A 22,079-nucleotide genomic window follows, 5' to 3' on the forward strand; every position below is an offset into this window, starting at 1 on the left:
TTCACCATTAACTGACATAGAATTATGCTGTGCAGGACCACTTAACTCCAGCAAAAACAACAGCAGCCAGAGAAGCAAGAGCACCTTTACTGAGCACCTACTGTGTGCCAAGCACCTTTCAGGGATCAGCTCACTGAAGCCCCATAGTACCCCTATAAAGTAAGTTTCATGGGTTCCACTTCTAGGTGCGAAGCCTGAAACTCAAAGGAGTTATAAGTGACCATATCCAAGTCACACAAGTAGAAAGAAACAAAACTAGAACTGAAATCCAGGTTGACTGTATTCCCAATCCGTGTTCTCAACTGCTAAGAAATGCTGTCTTCAACAGAAAGAATGCTCTGGCCAGAGCAGAGGAATTCCACTGTGGAGGAGCAGTGGAAGCAGGGTTAAGGGAGAAAGACATGTAAAGCTCACACAGTGGCCATGATATTTGGATTTATACAATGTCCCTTCTTCTGGCAACAGTGAAACTGTAGGAACCATTATCTGCTCAGGTATACAGACCTCTCCAGAATATAGAAAAAGGCCTTAACAGATGACCAGTACAAAATGGTATTTAAGGAAAATTAATACGGCCAGGAAACCAATCTGAAGTTTATTCCAATTGTAAGAAAAATGATCTTTTCCTATCAAAGTATTTGTTATCTTCTTAGATTACTTAAAAATTCCTCAGGTCGCCATCTTAGGTGACTTGCATGTTTAAAGGCTCCTTGCTTCTTCTTCCGGATTCCTGTACAACTCCATTGCCTGCCAAACTGCATGACCTAAACCATCCCCCAAGCCTTTTAGCCAACCTGGGAAAGACTGCGAACCTCTGACCTGGACAAATCCCAGGTGAGGGGCAGGTACAACTGCGTCAGGGAAATAAGGAGGACCCACTGTCAGCCATTTTGTGCTTGCATGTTTGCTTAGCAGGAGTGAGCACAAGCTTGCACCCTCTTGATCAAGAGAAATTGCCTTGTCAAGATTTCCTGTCTCTTGTGTGTCTGTTTTCGGCACCAGAGGGTTATCAATTTCAACAATTTGGGGGTTCAGTCCGGGATTTACATTCCATCCAGGAAGGGGGTCCTGGCCCTTCCCGGGGGAGACACATCCTGCTGCCTGATTACGACAGCCCCGAGGTTCGGCTGAGGTCAAAAACCAGATCTGGAAATGAACTCAGACTGCAGAATTTCTTGACAACACAGGTAAAAGATATCTGAAGACAAGGACTGCAGCGACCACATAAGTTTTAGGCACAAACCAAGACAAGAAATGTCACAGGGGTGACCAAGTAATGTCTTGGTGGTCAGGATACTGGAGGCTGTGTGATGTGTGAGTGAGATGTGGGGTGACATGTAGGGAAAGCAGAGAGTCCTGATCTGCAGTTCTGAGGCAACCTCATACCATTTAAGGCGGAATTAGATTCTTGAATCTAATCCAGGTCAGCAGCTTATACTGACCTGCCAGCTACCAAGAGGTGGCTCAAGCTCCTAAGAGGGATGTGGATGGAGACGGACAAAGTGAAAAAGAATCAGAGTGCAAGAAACCTCCAAGGTAAAGGAGGGGGTTGAGTTCCTGATAGTCAGAGCACAGTCGACCAGAAGAGAGAAATGGTAAATAAAGCAGCAAGGGCAGGGAGGGGCCGGAAAACAAAAGCCCAGGATAAAATACCCTCTGGGAGCCCCCTAGGGAAGACGTTAAAATATTGGGATGATAGATTCCATACTAAAGGGAAAAAGAAAGGTTAAATATTGTTGTTTTATCTGTACCCAAGAACTGATCTTAAAGCCTTTGGGGGGGTTTTTGGCCAAAATTTGTGTCTGACAAGGCCTGGATCTGTCAGGTCTATTAATTGAGCAAGTTAATGACAAAAGCTCAGTAATTCAAGAGGAAATGGAATATGCCCTCTGTTGGAGACAGAATCCTGTAGTCCTGTTGATAAAGAAACCCAGGGGAAAGATCTGAAGACATGCTCCCTCCCCTGGTCGGGTCCCAGTTTCACAGATGTGCTAGTGTGATATGCTGCAACCTTGAGGTAGTGTGATAAGATGTAACCTTATGCTAGTATGATATGTTTTGACCTCCCAGTCAGAGGCTAACTGCCTCGTCTACTTTTGTCCTTCCCGCTTGCTTGCTTCCGCATTCTGAGGCATAAAAACCCTGCAGCCTTGAGCTACAGAGCCAGTGCCATTTTTGGAGAGATCCAGGTGCTGGCCCACTAGCATAATAAATCTTCCTTTCCTCCAATCACCTGGGTTTGAGTCTTGTTCTTGCTGATCTGACATTCTTCCTACAACATTTCGGAGGCCCCAGCAAGATCAGACCGCCGAGCCCCGTTGGGTAACGGGTAACCGCTCCCTGGCTCTGCAGCCTCCAGGGGTCTGGGAAGTGTGCACCCTCAGTGTTATTTCAGGGTCTCCTTTCAGACTACTGAAGGAGGCTGCGGAGCCAAGGTCTGGGCCCTCAGACGGGTGGAGTGAAACAGATCCGTGCCAGATATCTGGACCAGGTAGGAAGCCCCAGGGTAGTTAGTGTAAGGAGGCAGTGTGGACTGATCCTGCGCAGGGGACCGCCAAACCCTGAAGAGTACCCAGGATGACGCATCTCCTTCCTCTGTGACCAAGGTGATTCCAGTCAACCGAGACTACAGCAGGCTAGGATTTTAGGGGAAAATAAATAAGAACTGATTGTTTTAAACTCTGAGTGAATGGTGTGTGAGTGAGTGGCTTGACTCACTTGCGTTTCAAGCTCAAGTTTGTGTCCCCATGGCTGGGCACCTCTAAGGTCCCCTAAAGTCTACGGAGTCTGAGTAGGCTTGATGTGCGGCTTCATGGTGATTGGCATATGGTCTATGGTGGGATCAGACTAGCATCCAATCGTAAATCATCCTGACAGGCTGAACCCACTACGGCCAAGCCACACCCGACCCCATCACCTGGGGTTGCAGCCAGATGAGCACCTGTGTGGCCTCTCACTGAGAGGCACCCCCTTCCCTTTGTCTGTCCTGTGGTACCGATAATCACCAGGCACATATAAAATGGGTTCCTCTGGGTCAAAGTGCCCGGCAGTTCTCCAGACCATGCTTGCTAACATTAGGGATGGCTTCTCGGGTGACTATGGAGTCCAGATGAAGCCATCAAAGATCCAAACCTTTTGTGAGTAGAATGACCCACCTTCAAAGCAGGATGGTCCACAGAGGGCACACTGGACCTAGCCACTATCATCCATGTGAGAGACATAGTCGTTGGGGATCCAGGTCATCCAGACCAGTTTCCTTACATTGACTCCTGATACATCCTGGCCGCCCTCGCACCTGACTGGCTACATTTTCATGTGCCCCGGAGAAACACAGCCGTTCTGGTTAACACAAAAGTAAAACAAAAGAAATTTGAGGTCCACCACACCTCGGAACCTGAGCTGCCAGACCCGCCACCATATAAGGCAGGAACCCCAGTTGCGGCACTATGCCCCTGCACCAGGCTCCGGGGCCACCATTAACCCAGGCAGATGGGTCATTTGCAGCTGGACCCATGCAACACGTGTACCAGTCCTTCACTACCACCGACCTCCCAAACTGGCGGCGGCACACCCCAGCATACTCAGAGGAACCACAGGCTATAATAGAGCTCTTGATCAACATCATCCACAACCACCAATCCCACTGGGATGATTGCCATCAGCTCATGTCTGCTCTCTTCACTTCTGATGAGTGCCGGCGAGCATACCAAGCAGCCAGAGCAGGGCCAGTTACCCAAGCTCCACCGCAGACTGCAAATCCGGAGCGATGGGCAGATGAGAGGATCCCGGATACCAGAGCAGACTGGGATCCAAACACTCCCACTGGGCTCCAACCTATCCAGTGTATGAGACAAGCCATCCTGGAGGGAGCCTGCCGGGGGCACGAGGAGAAAGAAACCTCGCCAGGGTCAGTGAAGTCACACAGAAGCGTGATGAGCTGCCTAGCCAACTCTATGACCAGTTATGCGATGCTTATCATCGGTACACTCCATCTGACTCTGAAGCCCCCGAGAACCAATCTATGATCAACACCGCCTTCCTCCAACAGTCTGCCTCTGATGTTCACCAAAAGCTACAAAAGATGGAGGGCTTCACAGGTGCCAATATTGACCAACTCATTAGTATAGCAGCCAAGGTAGTAGCAAACTGAGAGGAGATGGCCAAAAGAGAGAAAAGAAAAATATCTGGAAAAAAAGGCAAAGATCCTGGCTATAGCCCTCAAGGACGGAGACAGGAAGACTGGAGGCTGGAAGGGAGGCCCCAACAGGAGAGAACGGAGAAACCCTCTGGGAAAAAAACAGTGAGCCTACTGTAAGGAGGAAGGACATTGGAAAGAAGAGTGCCTTAACAAGAAAAAAGAAAAGAAAAAGAAAGAGTGACAGTAGCTGCCACCAAATCCAAGGAAGCCTGCAACCTAGAGACAAACACAGCCTGGGGAAACGACTCTGAGAATGACCAGGCTCCTTTTGATCAGCCCTCAGGAGCCCATGGTCAAGACTGACATTGAGGGCTGCCAAATAGACTTCATTCTGGACACTGGGCCATTTCCACTGTGACCACACCAACTGGTCAGCTCTCCAAGGACTCAATCACCATTATAGGGAACACCAGAAACACCAAGAAGTACCGGTTCTGTGAACCCTGAGAATGCATGGTCGGTAGACACCGGGTCAGGCACCGGTTTCTGTATGTGCCAGAACCACATACATGGACTAGGCTTCCACAGGGCTTCAAAACCTCTCCCACTATCTTTGGGGAGGCCTTGGCCAGAAACCTTGAAAACTGCTGACCGAAAGACTGCACTATCCTCCAGTATGTAGATGACATACTCTTAGCGGCCCCCACCCTGCAGGCCTTTAAGAATGGAACAGAAGAACTACAACTCTTACAGGAAGCAGAATACAAAGTCTCACAAAAGAAAGCACAAATCTGTCTAGAGGAGGTCATATACTTGGGATATCACCTGAGCCAGAGGAAAAGAAGGCTGGGAACTGGGAGAAAAGAAGTGATCCTCCGGTACCCATGCCCAGAGTCCTGGAGACAGATCTGGGAGTTTCTGGGTGCCTTAGGCTTCTGCCGCTATGGATCCCTGGATGCTTGGTCACTGCTGGGCCACTCTATGCAGCACTAAAGGGGAACCCTATAGGACTGTTGCACTGGGGCCCTGACCAAGAGGACGCATTCCAAAAACTTAAACAACACCTGGATGAGGCACCAGCCCTGGCTCTACCGGACATCACTCGCCCTTTCCACCTTTACATCCATGAGAAGGGAGGTGTAGGATTAGGTGTCCTGATCCAGACACTGGGGCCATGGAACCGGCCAGTAGCCTACCTGTCCAAGAAATTAGACCCCGTGGCCTCAGGTTGGCTCCCATGCCTCTGGGCACTGGCAGCAGTGGTCCTCTTAATACAAGAAGCAGATAAACTGACTCTGGGACAACGCATCACGCTCCTGGTCCCCCACCAAGTAATTTCTCTGCTCAACGGCACTGCCAGTCAATGGATGACCAGGTAACAAGTGGCCAGATATCAGGCTTTATTGGGCAAGAACCCCAGATATGAATAGAAGCAGAGAGGACTCTCAATCCCACCACATATTTCCCAGAAGAGGAGGGAGAACCTCTCCACTCCTGCAAGGAGATTCTAGACGAAGTCTCTTCTTCCTGGCCCAACTTCACAGACACTGCCATTCCCAACACCAACCTGGAGCTCTTCACTGATGGAAGCCAGAGCCTACAAGAAGGAGGATACCGGACTAGGTATGCAGTGATGACCATCACACAAGTAGTGGAACATAGATGGCTGCCAGACCATTGGTCAGCCCAACAGGCAGAGTTATATGCCCTCACCAGGTCCCTCACCCTAGCAGATGGAAAGACAGCCAATATTTACACTGACTTACATTACGTCTTTGCCACCTTACATATCCATGGGGCCATTTACAAAGAGAGAGGCCTATTGACATCTGGAGGTAAAGAAATCAAAAATAGTCAACAAATCTTACAATTATTAGAGGCAGTCTGGAAGCCCTGAGCCATTGCCGTCATCCACTGTCTGGCCCATACCAACCGTCCAGACAAGATCAGCCAAGGGAACAGATTGGCAAACAGGACAGCAAAAGAAATGGCTCTCTCAGAAGAAGTACAGAAGGAAGATGCTACTCCAGCCAAAGTATGTTTCACCCTCCCTGTCCTCCTGGACCGACTGGAGTACAGCCCACAGGAGAGAACAGGCCCATGAAACAGGGTCAAAAGAGAACTCAGAAGGCCGGTTCATAACCCCGGAGGGAAGAATCCTAATACCAGGAAAGACAGCCCCCTGCCTGGTAAGGCTGGTGCACAACATCACCCATTTGGGCAAAACCTCCCTACAAAGACTATTACACAAATACCTGGTCATTCCAATTGGCAACTTTAACTCAGTCAGCCAGCAAGGCTTGCCTGTGCTGTACCCAACATAACCCAGGACAGGGACCCAAACCCCAGCTATTCTCTAAGAAGGCGGTCTACCCATTCCAACACTTAGAGATGGACTTCACTGAGATCCAACCGAGTAAAACTTACCAGTACCTCCTGGTGGTGGTCTGCACTTTCACAGGCTGGGTGGAGGCATATCCCACCCACATGGAAAAGGCCACAGAAGTGTCAAGAGTGCTAACCAAGGAAACTATCCCTTGGTTCGAGGTACCTAGCAGAATCAGGTCAGACAATGGGCCTGCCTTCATCAGCCAGGGGGTCAAAGGCATATCTCGTGTGCACCTGGGATTTGCACACCTGGTATCACCCCCAATCATCAGGCCAAGTGGAAAGGATGAACAGGACTATCAAGACATCACTAGCAAAACAATGTCAAGAGACAGGGGTACCCTAGCCAGATGTATTACCCTTGGCACTGTTCAAAATTTGGTGTACAACTAAAAAATGCAGTCTCTCTCCCTTTGAAGTCCTGTATGAATGGCCGCCACCACTAATACCTGGACAGGCTGGAGACCTTTGGGAGTATGGACAGATAGGCCTCCACAAGTTCCTAAAAGGCTTGGTGCATGCTTCCAATGAGATTGCCTGGCACCTAGGACACCCAGAGCCAGCCTCTGTGACCCTCAGGCCTTTGCATCCATGGAGCCTGGGGGACTGGGCTTGGGTCAAAACCCCAGTTAAAGGACACCTAGACCCCCAATGGGAGGGACCTTACCAAGTTATTCTAACCACTCCTTCAGCTCTTAAGGTTGCAGGACTGAAACCATGGATTCAGCACACACATGCCAAGCCAGTGCAGGATCCAGGCCAGGAGTGGAAATCCCGAGCCAACCTGGGCCAGCCGCTGAAACTGACCTTGACCTGAAGGAGTGCTGATGAGGCCCCAGACAGACCTACTGATTCTACTAACAACTGTAATAATAATAAATGACTTACAAACAAACCCTCCAGACCTAGCTGGGGTCTCTCATAAACTGATATGGAGGTCAAACTCTCAGAAGGGCAAGAAAGAACTATATTAATTAACTGCACCATCTGTGCTTTGTCAGGCCCTTGTCTTGTCTCCTTTAGGTATTGCCCAGGCCCAGAGGCCAGCAGGTGGGCCCAACTGGGGCTCTCTACCCTGACTTGCTCTCGCCCATCCAGAGATCGCCTATCCAATGTGTATGGCCAAGTTCCGTGGAATTAGGACGGCTGTGGGGAGCCTTCATGGTCCTTTCTACAACACTGGTCATGTGTCAATTTTGCCTCTCCAGGGGCTTGGAAAGGGGCCTTCCCCAAAGGCCAAAGTGTCCATATTCAGAGGCTATCTTCAAACCTCTTCAACATGAACAAGCAGTCTCAGGCACAGGGAGCAGGAAAGGGAGACCTCTTCCAATTAAAGATAGATGAACCACAACAATGGGGAGCTAGGGTCTTTGGGCTGGGAGGATTCCTTGAAAATCATTGAGGAGAACCTGCAGTCTTAAAGATCCTTAGGCTTGAGATTAAAGCAGAAAACGTCTCTCTCCTGGTTAGTAAAGTTAACTCCTTGACCCCCTGGGCACAGGGGCAAATCCTCCCTCCCTCCTCGGGTAGGACCGATTGGCCCCCATTACACCCCAACGCCCCTCTCATTAAAATGATAGCTTTGGCAAACAGCAGCCACCAGCTAGTACAAGGAGCAGACCCTGAACTAGGCAGAAACTGTTGGATTTGCCTGAGGGCTGGCCAACTGCCATATGCGGGTGGGCCTGACTAACATGTCCAAGATACATGAGCTGGGCCTGGACAACTCAACCCAGAACGAAAATACCTGTCTCACAGGTCCAGCTATCCAAATAATTGGAGAAACTAAATGCTTTGGTAACAAAAAGAATTGTACCAATCTGGTAAAAATGAGCCAAAGCACCTAATGGAATTTACTTTGCTGTCAGGGCGGGTTTCACACCTGTTACAGAGGGGGAGGGTTGTGCCCAGGTTTTCTTAGTCCAGGACCTGGACAGACTTCACGGGACTGAAGATGCTCGATACCTAAACCAACAAGCTGATGGCCAGACCCATTTCCGACGGGACCCCATCCTCTTCTGGGTACTTCTGGGAATCACCCCGGCAGGAGTAACAGCCACGGGAGCTACTGCTATTGGCCTCCAACAAGTCCAACACAGCCAGCTGTCTGAACAAATGCATGAGGATTTAGGATTAGTACAACAGAGCATCGTCACCCTACAGAATCAGTTGGACTCACTGGCAGCCTCAGTCTTACAGAACCGCAGAGGCTTAGACCTCATTACTGCAGAAAAAGGAGGAATTTGCATGTTTTTAGGGGAAGAATGTTGCTTCTATGCAAACCAGTCAGGGACAGTGAGAGAAAAATGCACACCAATTACTAGAGAGAATCAAGGCAAGGGAAAGAAACAAGGAAACATTTTGGAATACAGGATGGAAGAGCTGGGCCCCATGGGTAGCCCTGCTGGCAGGCCCACTTACTGTGCTCCTTATGCTATTACTCTTAGGGCCTTGTGTGATAAAACTCACCAGGTTCATTCACAATCACAATCGCATGAACACTGTTACATTACAATTAGTGAGACACTATCAAAGACTGCCCCAGATGACTCCCCCAAAATGGTCATAAGGGATTATGAAGAGTAAGAGGAGGGAGTGATAAAGAAACCCAGGGGAAAGATCTGAAGGCAAGTCCCCTCCCCTAGTTTCACAGATGAAACTGTATACTGTAACCTTGAGGTAGTGTGATAAGATGTAACCTTATGCTAGTATGATATGTTGTAACCTCCCAGTGAGAGGCTAACTGCCTCGTCTGCTTTTGTCCTTCCCTCTTGCTTGCTTCCACAATTCTGAGGCCCAGTGGCATAATAAATCTTCCTTTCCTCCAACCACCTGGGTTTGAGTCTTGTTCTTGCTGGTCTGACATTCTTCCCGCAATATTGTTTCCACTTAAAAAATAAAAGGAAAAAGAAAAAAAAAAACCCAAAACCCCTTTCTAACTGGGATTTACTCTCCTCCCTTCCCTCCCCCTTTTGCCTGCTCTGGCTCAGGCGCCAGAGATAGCCCCAGCACTGCCCTCCAGGCTTCCACTCCTCCACCTCCACCCCACCCCCTTCAACTCCCAGCCCCTCAGGCTTCTGCTTAAAATTACAAAAACTAAAAAACTGGAAAAATAGATCCATAGAAGAATTATTAGGAGAGGCACAAGAGGTAAGGAGAGAGGAAAAAAAGCAAAGACTATGTTATCCACGATCAAGCAGGTTAATAGGGAAAGACCAAACTAATATCCTACTGGACCTCAACTGGCCAGGCCTCCCTCATCGGGGTGTTGAGTCTGAAGACCTAAGGCAGACAAGTGAGCATCCCATCCCCACCGGAGAGCCATATCATTCCTGCATCCTGAGGAGTTAGAGGCCTGCATTCCTGCACCCTGAGAGGGAGAGGTAAACTGCATTTCTGCACCCTAAAGGAAAGATACAGAGTCTGATAGATCTGTCACAGGGCTGATGAGCAAAATGCTCTCAAGATTGTTCCCTTCCCCCAATAAAGGTGCAAACCAAACCAGTTCACCTCAGAAAGCCTGGGAATCCACAGCCAATGAGAAAAACCCACCTAACCCAGAGTTAAAATGTCCATAAAAGCCCCAGCCTTCACCTTCGAGCAGCGAGCTACCAGCTTCCAGGCTCCACTGTACTTCTCTAGCTGTAGTCTTTCCTTTCTCTCTAATAAATCCTACTTTATACACCGGCTTTGGCTCATCATTCAGCTGCCTCACAAGCCAGTTCCCTGGCCTGTGAAGACAAGGACCCTCGACCCTGGCCTGCAACACCCTCAACACCGGCACATAACAGGTATAAGAGACCAGAAAGTTAGAAGATGAAGCAAAGAAGGGGGGAAATAAGTGCTTTAAATGTGGGGAGATTGGACACTAAGACAGACTGTCCAGAATGGGAAAGAAAGTGTAGGAAACTGTTCCCTTAATGAAATTGATGACGAACAGGGGATCAGGGACTCTTTTACCTTGAAGGGTCCCACTCAGAGCCCTTGACAAATTTAGAAATGGGACCACAACATGAAGCTGTCACCTTCCTGATTGACTCAGGTGCTTCCAGATCCTCCCTCTGTCTTCTGCCCAGGGGCTTAATCTATTCCCCAGAGAGGATGCTAAAAGTAATTTCTTGGGTAAAGGGAGAAAGCTTTCCAGTTAAAATATTTTATATAATATTTTATAAAATATTTCAAGAAACAGATGTTTATTTATGACAGGACCACTAAGAAACAATTTCTCCTAGTCCCTGAGGCAGGTACCAACCTGTTTGGAAGAGATTTAATGACCTGAGTAGGAGTTGGTTTACAAATAAAAAGGGATAAAATACAAGCAAGTCCTTATCACAGCTCAGTGCTAGCCTTGCCCTCTCTTGAACAGACTTTTCATCCCTTTATGAGTATAAATAAGGGAACTGCCCTTGGGGTACTAACCCAAAAACATGGGGGTCAATGTCAACATGTGGCCTAATTATCTAAATTCCTAGATCCTGTCATCCAAGGTTGGCCTGAGTATATTCAGGCAGTAGCAACTACAGCCCTTCTAACTGAAGGAAGTAGAAAAATCACCTTTGGGGGAAACCTAATTATTATCACTCCCCATCAAGTTAGAACAATCTTAAACCAGAAGGTGGTAGATGGCTGACAGATTCTAGGACCCTAAAGAATGAGGTTATCTTGCTAGAAAAGGATGACCTGACTCTGATGAGGCCCTAAATCTAGCCACTTTCTTGGAAGGGGAAGCAGGAAGGAGGAGCCCCACACATAAATGTTTAGATATTGCTGAATACCAAACGAAAAGGCCAGACCTCAGGGAAACTCCTTTCCAGACTGGGTTCCATTTCTTTGTGGATGGATCCTCTCTGGTAATTGAGGGAAAAAGACATAATGGGGAGGCCTTGACCATAATAGTATCAGGCCGACTTCCTAACAATTGGTCAGCAAAGACTTGCAAACTGTTTGCTCTAAATCAGACTCTTAAAAATCAGCCCACTAAATTAGTCTTAGAGATCAGATTAAATGCCTTCCCATAGCCATACTCAGGATAAGGGCAGCCCCTCAAAAGGACATTGGCCTCTCCCCTTAAGAAATGCTTTATGAGCTTCCTTACCTTAGCTCTGTTACTGATGTGCCTACCTTTGAAACCAAAGACTACTTCCTCAAAAATTATACACTTGGATTGTCCTCTACCTTACTTTCTCTTAAGAAAAAGGGGTTGATAGCACAAGCTCCTCCAGTTGACTTTCCCGTTCACCCACACCACCCTGGTGATTACAAGCTAATCAAGACCTGGAAAGAAAATAAGTTTGAACCAGCTTGGGAAGGACCCTTCCTGGTCCTGCTGACCATGGAGACAGCCATCCAGACCACAGAGCAGGGATGGACTCATCAAACACCGGTAAAGAAGGCGCCCCCACCTGACCAGAAAGAACAATGGGCTATGCTCTCACATCCAGGCAACACCAAAGTGACTTTAAAAAGTCTATAGTGAAAATATTCTTTCCCTTTCATTTGGGAAATGGTATGCTTATTATTAATGTAACTCACGGTACTTTTCCCTTAATTGTTAAATTTGATGCATGCCAGATCCTTTCTTGCGGAGGCCTTACATCCCAACTCCAGGTCCAAGGATATTCCTTTTATATGTGCCCCATCTTGGAACCAACAGGGAAGCTGGTATCTTATCTGTCCAGAGTGGACAGATATGGGGTGAAACACTGGGTATAAAGTATATACTTCTCCCTTTTATGACAATCCTAAAGACTGAACCAGACCCTAAGGCACGGTAAGACTCCAATTTCTGCCATCCAGAACAATCAACAGTCTTTTAACAAACTACAGTCAAAATTACAGTTGTTTCAGACACACCCCTCTCCTACTTGTAAAGTTAAACAATGTAATCCACTTAGATTAGTCATAGAAAGCCCTTCGAGTATGACACAAGAACCATCTATATTTTGTAGAAATGGGTTGGGGGCAGATGTCTCAGGGACAAACCCATTAGGTGCCTTTGAGCTCCATCTAGCTCCCAACCCCTCCTACGTGACACCCAGTTCTACCTCCACTTCAACGTTACCTCCACGTTTGTACAACAATAGAACTCAGGTAACTGTACTAGAAGTCAAAGACCTAAGACAAATTGTGGCTACTGAAATTGGGTACAGCGATACAAATGCCTGGATGGAATGGATAAAATATGTTGTCCGCACATTAAATAAGAGCTATTGCTATGTTTGTACTACTGGGAGACCAAAGTCTCAGGTGGTCCCGTTTTCATTAGGATGGTCCTCAGACCCAGATGGAATGTATTGCATGTTGGTTCATGTTTCAGGATGCCACATCTTGGGGTAATGAATCCTACTGGACATTATCACTACTGTTCCCAGAGGTCAGAGGTCCTATGGGTCAGCCCCTGAGGACCCAGACAGGGGGAATGATTGACAGATATGGGAAACCTGACAGGATGCAGTGAAAGCCAGTCCTTCGACAGCCTCACAAACCAGTCCACACTCTTGGTGGGCAGAGCCGATGTCTGGTGGTAGAGCAGAGGAACTTTACTTGAGACTCTCCCAGGTAACTGGGCAGCCACCTGTGCTTTGGTGCAGTTGTCAATCCCTTTCATCCCAGCATTTAGATCCCCAGCCTGTGTCACAACATCTAGAAAAAGGAGAGACATAGACACAGACACTGCAGCCAACTGCAGAGGCTCCCTTGATCCCTATATTTACACTGATGCCATTGGGGTTCCTAGAGGGTGCCAAATGAATTTAAAGCCAGAAATCAAATCAAAGCAAGATTTGAATCAGAACTCTTCTGGTGGTCCACTATAAATAAAAATGTCAATTGGATTAATTGTATTTATTATAACCAATAAAGGTTTGTTAACTATACCAGGGATGCTATCAAAGGAACAGCAGAGCAATTGGAAACAACTAGCCAGATGGCTTGGGAGAACAGGCTAGCATTAGACATAATGTTGGCCAAAAAGGGAGGAGTTTGCATAATGATTGGAGTTTCGTGTTGCATGTATCTACCAAATAACACAGCTCCTGATGGAACTATTACTAAAACCCTACAGGGATTAACTACCCTATCTAACGAGCTAGCTGAAAACTCAAGTATAAATGATCCCTTCACTGACTTAATGGAAAATGGTTTGGAAGATGGAAGGGCTGGATGACCTCAATCTTAACCTCCTTGATCATAGTGGCTGGAGTTTTAATTTCAGTAGGATGTTACATAATTCCTTGTGTCTGAGGACTAATACAGTGGTTAACTGAGAAAACCCTCACCAAACAATCACCCCCCGCCCTACCAAAATAACTTGTTTCTATTAGAAACACAGGAACATGAGAGCCGACAGCTCCTAAATGAGTTTGAAGAAAAGAAATTTAAATTAAAAGAGGGGGAATTGTAAGAAAAATTATCTTTTCTATCAAAGTATTTGTTACCTTCTTAAAAATTCCTCAGGTTGCCATCTTAGGTGACTTGCATGTTTAAAGGCTCCTTGCTTCTTGTTCCAGGTTCCTGTACAACTCCATCGCCCGCCAAACTGTATGCCCTAACCCATCTCCCAAATCTTTAAGCCAATAAGGAAAGATTGTGAACCTCTGACCTGGACAAATCCCACGAGAGGCAAGTACGACTGCGTCAGGGAAATAAGGAGGACCCACTGTCAGCCATTTGGTGCTTGCATGTTTGCTTAGCAGGAGTGAGCACAAGCTTGCACCCTCTTGATCAAAAGAAATTGCCTTGTCAAGATTTTCTGTCTCTTGTGTGTCTGTTTTTGGTACCAGAGGATTATCAATTCCAACACAATGGAACAAATATGAAGAACCAAAATTGTAGATAAAGGATTGCTGTAATTAGAGATGGACAGGTGATAAATGTATCACGAAGAAAAATCTGGCAATACTTATTAACTAGAAGGTAGGAAAGGGGAGAATAACACTATGTTCACAAACTGGCTATTAGCAGAAATGTGAAAAATGAAGAATGATAAGAAAGATTTACACAGGTTGAAATTATGGAACAGTGTGACAATTCATTGTTCAATGAAAAGCTAAACAGGGCATCACAAGGGAGAAAGCCTGTGAGGTGCAAGCACAAACCTGCCTCTATGAGGACAACAAACTAGTTAACTGCACAACAGTGGGGACCAGTCCACGCTGGTCCCTGCTGTGGCCCCATCACACCTCTCTCAGATTAGGTGCTCAATAAGTATTTTCTAATTTCTTACAATCCATGGCCAATTTCTTCAGCCTATCCTCAAGAATATCATGACTGTCGAAAGCCTTGGTGAAATGCATATCCACTATCTTGATCATAATCTTACAGATGTCATGCTACCCAGGTAAAAAAGGAAATGAGGTCAATTTAATGTGAATTATTTTCAGCGAATTAATCTTGACCTTCCCAAAAGTACTGATCATGATCAAGCTGGAAAAGGATACCCAAAGACAGTTCCTTGATCCTGTTCCCTTTAATTATCATAGAATGTTATGGTGGAGGACCAGAAAGTCTTCATTATGATCAATGAAGTTATATCTCAGGTACCCACATAGATAAGAATTCCCTAGATGCCACCAGAAAAATCAGAAAATCAGCACTGACAAAGCCATGACTTCAAAAGACCTATTTGTATAGGATTCAGAAATGACTGACAGCACAGGTGAGTTTGATTTTTGACTCTCTGTTATCCATTCCCCCTTGTTCTAGAACAAGTGTTTTTCTGGTGGTGGATCACTCCTACCCTCCTCCCCCCAGTTCAGTGGTTTCAGTAGGGCTGCAGAAGTGAGCATATGACCCGGTCTGTCAATCAGTATGTCCTTCCTTCCTGGTCGCAGAGAATGGGTCAGAATGGGTCTATATCAGTCAACCTATTCCATGTCCCTGGCCATAAGCGATTAATTTGGGGATGGCCACTTGGGTCAATGAGTTCTAGGATCAGGATTTTGTTGGAAATGTTAGAAAACAGATTTGCTCTTTTCTGCTGGAACTGCTAGCAGTAAAGATGTTGGAGAAGCCAGAGATGCCATGGGCTGTGATGTGGGCCCAGAAAGTAAAGACAACATGGATGCAAACAGAGCCAAAAGACAGAAGTGACCGACTCCTAATGACACTAATCCAGCCATATCTAAAGTTAGCTCTTCTGTGGATTTTTTAGTTTCTAGGTCAATAAAGTCCCATTTTTTTCTTAAGCCAGGTCAAATCATATTATATACTCTCAGTGGAAAGACCCTGGCTAATCTAGTTGTCCAAGCAACCCTCACTTTGAGAATAAATTCAGTAAAGAGACAGCCCCTCTATTTTATTTGCCAATTGGTTTATTTTGCTGTGTACATAAAACAAGAATATCCTATGTGAAAATTTTGCTTAGGAACTTGCAATTGCAACTGAGGACACCAAAGGTCTCACTCTTTTCTAACCTGAGATAACATGAGCAAACCAGAAAAATAAACAGACTATAAAGGCTACACAGAGAACAATCTGAGCTCTAATCAGCTTGTCCCCACACTATGATGCTAGATTTATGCTTCAGCACTGAAGTTGCCACATTCTAGACTGCTGATGCAAGTAAAAATCCACAGTACAGAGTGTGATGCTAGGAGATAACAAACAGCAGAGAGACTGCCTACTCAAACATTTCTATAAACAACTGCAGGAACCTTCAGCCCCCAGACTGCAACTGCAAGAAACTAAGGCATAATCCCCTACTCCTGCAGAATCAAAAAAAAAAAAAAAAGAAAGAAAGAAAATATGCAGGGAAAGCCTCTGGTTCCACAAATACAGCAGGGATAAATGCTATGGAGAAGGAAAACGTGAACAACTAGTTTTTGAGGTAGACTTTGTTCTGCTCAGGACCAATCAGCCCCCGAATTTCTTTGTTTACGATATTCATTATCTTTTCAGATAACAATTATATTTGATGTATTATACAAAATGTGCTACTTATTCTGTTAACATGTAATTTCTGTCTTACCAGCTAAAAGGTGAGTCTACTGAGATCCAAGACCTTATCTTTCCAGACCTAATATAGTATCTGACACAAAATAGATGCTCAGAAAATGTCTGGTGGAAATTATCAAAACATCAAATATTCAGCTAGCAAAGAGTTAATCATATAATAAATAATTCCATCTTCCTGGCTTAAAAATAGTTACCATTTACTGAATAGCTCCTATGTGCCAAGTGACGTGCTAAAAACCATACAGATGACTTAGCTCATTGACTTGAATGGAGCTTTTTCAAACCAGAAAGCACAACTAAGTAAAAAGGAAAGATTATGTTCTTCCTACTCTACCCCCCTGATGGACGTGAACAGAACTAGAGTAAGTACATGAAAGTTCAAAGGAACAAGCTTTAGTTTAACCAAAGGAAAATGCTACAGAAGGAGCAGAGCTGTTCTAAAAGGAATGGGTTTCCTCTGGAAGAGCTGCTTAATGGAGGAGACCAAGTAGAAATTCAACTAGCAAGCATGGCAGGAGTTATTCGCATAGAATGTAAACAGACTTTGTGCTCTGCACTAAAATCTGAGATTCTAGAGAAACAGTACATTAAGGAGATGTTTTTTGTTTTTTGTTTTGTGGTACTGGAGTTTGAATTCAGGGTCTATACCTTGAACCACTCCACCAGCCCCTGTTTGTGATGGGTTTTTCCAAAATAGGGTCTTGGGAACTATTTGCCTGGGCTGACTTTGAACCGTGGTCCTCCTGATCTCTGCCTCCTGAATAGCTAGGATTACAGGCATCAGCCACTGGTGCCCAGCATAAGTTTAAGCCTTACAAGTTTGAGGCCTACAGCTTCTTGTATTTCCTTATCTCATAAGCCTGGACCACTCCCCGAGAGGCTGCATTCCCTTATTGCTGCACTGTATCACAATGTTTATAGTCTTTCCCCTTGAAGATATGAAAGAGTTTTATAATGCTTACATTCATCTGGTCTACTGACACAGAATACAAAGGAATTAATCTGAATGTATTTTTGGTGCCTAAACATCCATAAAATTCCAAGATTAAAAAAAATATGGGAAGTTAAAGCAGCAAAGTAGGTAAGTTATTAACCCTGTCCCTTCCCACTCAATCATATTGATTTTATAGGTTATGGTATTATATAAGAAGGGTCAGATATTGAGATAAGATTGCATAAAGTTGTGCTGGGGTTTCTTTGTAACCATTTACGTCCCAGTCAAAATATATACCAGTAGGGTTGTGGGTATGGCTCAGTAGTATAGTGCTTGCCTAGCATATGCAAGGCCCTGAGTTCAATCCCCAGCACTGGAAATAAATAAAAAAAGAAAAGGAAGAAAAGAAAAGGAAAACACAAATACCTCTAAGACAGGATTGAGGCATTACATTACAAAATGGTACCCTTAGATTGTTTTGCTTTCAGCTATTTCACTTTTTAAAAAAATGATAAAATCTCCCAATCAACTGTTGGCCAGAGAACAGCATATATAAAGATCCAGCAGTAGAGAAAGGAGAGTGGGGTTGGAAGATATTCAGAGTGGCTGGAATGTAGCCTTGTAACTAGAAAAGCGGAAAGATGCAAAAATGGGAAGATGAGCAGGGTCATGACCATGGATTATTTACTTCAACCTAAGGGCAGCAGGAAAACACTAAAAGACCTTGAATGGAGGACAGAAGTAATCAGATTGGTTTTTTTTTGTTTTGGTGGTATTGAGGTTTGAATACAGGGCCTCACACTTGCTAGGCAGGCATTCTACCACTTAAGCCTCTCTGCAGCCTCCAAATTAGTAGTTTAGAAATTTGTTTCATGACACATGATGGTGCATACCTGTACTCCCAGCACTTGGGAGGTTTCCTGGTGAGATCTTGGCTTCAAAAAGAGAAAAAAAAAAAGAACTGGCAGAGTGGCTCAAGTGGCAGAGCACCTGCCTAGCAAGTGTGAGGCCCTGAGTTCAAATCCTAGTACCACAAAAGAAAAGGAAAAAAATAGAAAGAAATCTTGCTTCAATTATCATGTAAGTAATGGACTGATAGGGAAAAGATACAGACATGGACAGAAAGAACTGTTGGGAGGCTGTTACAGTGACCTCAGCAAGAGAAGATGGCAGTTTAGACTTGGCAATAGACTGCATGTATGATAGGAGAGAAAGACAGGACTCAAGGATGTCCTGAAGATTTCTGGCATGGTCAACTGGATGGATGCTGGTGCTGTGCACTGATAGACACACAGTAATCAAGGTTAAGGAGCACATAATCTGTTTGGAACATGTTGTATTTGCTATGGCCATGTTACATCCAAGTAGAGATGTCAAGAAGGTAGTAGAGAGTTCCAAACTGAAGATAAAAATGCTCATCAGCATTAATAATAATATTCATTAGCCCCACAGACTATAACTGAACCACACTGTTGCCTGAGAAGGCAACAACACATTGATACTTTATGTTACAGTTTATATTTCACAACTTACAGAGGGCATCATGTCCTAAATCAGGTAATGTAAGTGTCTTATAATATAAATGAAATACAAATTCATCTCTATAGGAAAAATAACTCCCACTGACGCAAACATAACAGATCTCATCACAGTCTGACAGTATCTTAAGACATCAATTCTAACACCAACACACTTACCCGTTGATAAGGCCTCCTCCCGAACATCTCCCTCAGCAGGCTGATGAATATTCCAGGACGTTTTGGGAAGTAAAGAAATTTCTTCAGGTGATGCTAATTTCACCATATCCATGTGATTACTCTGGAATTGGTACTGAGGAATGAAGCAGGTTTTGCCTTGTTGGAAAATGTCCTTGATGATCTCTTCTGTCTCAATTTCATCTTGCATGCTCAGAAAGATGGAAATTCTTTTGGAATTTTGATACTGCCTGTGGGCAATCACCTAAATGGGAAATTATGGCAATTATAATTTCTGATATTAAACACTAGGAACTCCCCTTAACAGTTTGTCTCTTCTTTCAGCTTCCTCCAACCTAACCTTCCAAAACCAGAGTGGACAATGCTAAGTCCTGACACCTGACTTACCTGTCTGATCTCTTTGCCCCTTGTAGCTCACCTACTTTGGTAGATGTAAAAACTCATTAATCATGGAGGGGACACACTGTCTATCTGCAGAATTCCAGGCTTGATCCCTACCTACCCATTACAGTAGTTTCATCATTTCACACACTTCCCCCAGAGTCTTGGCTTTATTTCATCTCTGAACCTTGGCTCCCACAAGCTACTCCAGTCCTTGGATTGTCAGGCTTCTCTCCTCTTAAATTCTACCCATTTGATGCCCAACTCAAATCCTAACTTTTTCTAACCTCTACAGAACTTTCTATATTTAGAGCTAATATACAATTTAAAACATAATTCTGCATTGTGAATTGATCACTAATTATTTATGTCCCCTAAATGTAGTATCCCAAACTACATCTAGGTAGCTCACTAAAGTGGAAAACATATAACTGTCTCTTAGCTCTAACACCATTCTATTCAACTAAGTGTTAAAATGTTCACTAAATGGGTGGGTGGGGGTCCTGGTGAAATAATCCATATTCAGCCGAATCATTCATCTGGCAGAAGGGGACTAAGTTTTGTTTATCATAAAGTCAGAAATCACCAGGTTCCAGTAGCTCACACCTGTAATCCTAGCTACTCAGGAGGCAGAGATCAGAAGGATGATTCACAGCCAGCCCTGGGCAAACAAGGAGACCCTATCTTGAAAAAATCCATCACAAAAAAGGGCAGGTAGAGTGGCCCAAGTGGCAAGAGTACCTGCTTAGCAAGCACTGAGCCTGAGTTCAAATTCCAGTGCTGTGAAAAAAAAGAAAAAGTCAGCCATCTCAGGAACTTGCCTAGAAACAGAAGTTGGGCCTTAGCTCCCCTTTTTCCTCCCCTCCTTTTCTGTTCTCCCCTGTCCTAAAAGCTTTAAGAAGAAAAGCGTAAAAGCAGCATATAAATATGACGGGCAGGAAGATACAGGTACAGAAAGTCAAGTCATTCCTAATAAAAGGGGAACAAAGAAACTGAGCACATTAAACCATGCTAAGGGTGCCAACTCCTCCTTTCTCAAAAGTTGTGCAGCTGCTACGAGACCTGACACAAGCAAAGCAAATGGGAATGTGAAAAGCAGTCGGCCTGAGGCTTTGGCATCCTGGTACCACATGAGAAACTTAAGTGTCTTTCTTGTTCTTTTTAAAGCAGAATATAGAAAATTGAGAGCTGAATAAGCAGTAAGAAATATCAGTTGAGATTCAGTGTGAGACTATGTTTACACACTTATCTGCCTTCCTCAAATCCCATTTACTTGACATTTGTAACAAAGCCTGAAAAAAGATAATCCATTATTATACCAAGAACAAAAGAGGGATCTGACTAATTTCTGCAAGACAGAGGACTCATCCAAGACAAAGCAGCAGATCATGACACCGAGAACATGGGCGCAGGACAGGGAACATCAATTCCTCCCATAAATCCCAACCAAGTGACTATGAAAGGCAGAGGAAACCTCCTTTGGCTAATACACTTTCATACACAAATATGTACAGACAATAAAGGATCATCAAATATTCTGGAAAGCCAAAATGGAAAATAAAAGGATTAAAAATATTAAAAGGAGAGAAAAATGACCCAGTAGGAAACCGAAATAATAAGTTATTCATGGAACAGAGATCAAGGGCAAACACAACAAGGGGATTGGACTTTGAGCACATGATAAAAGCGGGAACACACAAGGGAGGGGTGAGGATAGGTAAGACACCCAAAAAATTAGTTAGCATTTGTTGCCCTTAACGCAGAGAAACTAAAGCAGATACCTTAAAAGCAACTGAGGCCAATAGGAAAAGGGAACCAGGAACTAGAGAAAAGGTTAGATCAAAAAGAATTAACCTAGAAGGTAACACACACGCACAGGAAATTAATGTGAGTCAACTCCCTGTATAGCTATCCTTATCTCAACCAGCAAAAACCCTTGTTCCTTCCTATTATGGCTTATACTCTCTCTACAACAAAATTAGAAATAAAGGCAAAATCGTTTCTGCTGGGTATTAAGGGGCTGGGGGGAGAGAGAGGGGGCGGAGTGGGTGGTGGGGGCAGGGGGAGAAATGACCCAAGCCTTGTATGCACATATGAATAATAAAAAAAAAAAAGAAATTCTAATTAGTTATCTCAGACAAACTCAAAAAAATAATTGCATCCATAAGACATCAACAGACACCTATGGGAAGGAAGCCATCAGAGATTTAAGGAATAATTACTGGAAGTTAAAACTGTGATTGGCAAAATAAAAACAATTTAGGAGGAAACCATAGAGTAGGTGAAAAAAGACAAAATAAGAAAAATCAATTAAAAAATGTCAAGACATAGAACAATCTAGGATTTTATTATCGATTTAACAAGAATTCTAGAAAGGAACAAAGGAAATAATAATAAATTGGGTGTGGTAGTGCAAACCTCTAATGCCCGAGCACTCAGAAGGCTGAAGCAGGAGGATCCCAGGTTCCAGGCTAGCCTGAGCAACACAGCAAGATCCTGCAGCAAACCAAGCACCAGTGGCTCATGCCTGTAATCCCAGCTACTCAGGAGGCAGCAATCAGAGAATTAA

The 22,079-nt window shown here is 44.7% G+C and overlaps 1 protein-coding gene across 9 annotated transcripts in view; it reads right to left on the reverse strand.

Moving 5' to 3' along the window:
- The window catches only part of Mthfs (methenyltetrahydrofolate synthetase), a 275,932-nt gene that overhangs the window by 251,043 nt on the left and 2,810 nt on the right, over positions 1-22,079 (reverse strand). For 8 of the 9 annotated variants that reach the window (XR_012443824.1, XM_074061484.1, XM_074061486.1 and 5 more), the window contains exon 2: positions 19,112-19,373. Coding sequence is in view for 8 of the 9 variants with exons in the window: in XM_074061484.1 (XP_073917585.1) it covers positions 19,112-19,373 (262 nt within the window). In the remaining variant the exon portion in view is untranslated. Of the gene's footprint in view, positions 1-19,111; positions 19,374-19,516; positions 21,068-22,079 lie in introns of those variants that run through there. The other variant, XM_074061488.1, reaches the window with a different exon arrangement.

This window comes from Castor canadensis, chromosome 19 (assembly GCF_047511655.1).
Source record: "Castor canadensis chromosome 19, mCasCan1.hap1v2, whole genome shotgun sequence".
NCBI classification, from domain to species: Eukaryota; Metazoa; Chordata; class Mammalia; order Rodentia; family Castoridae; genus Castor; species Castor canadensis.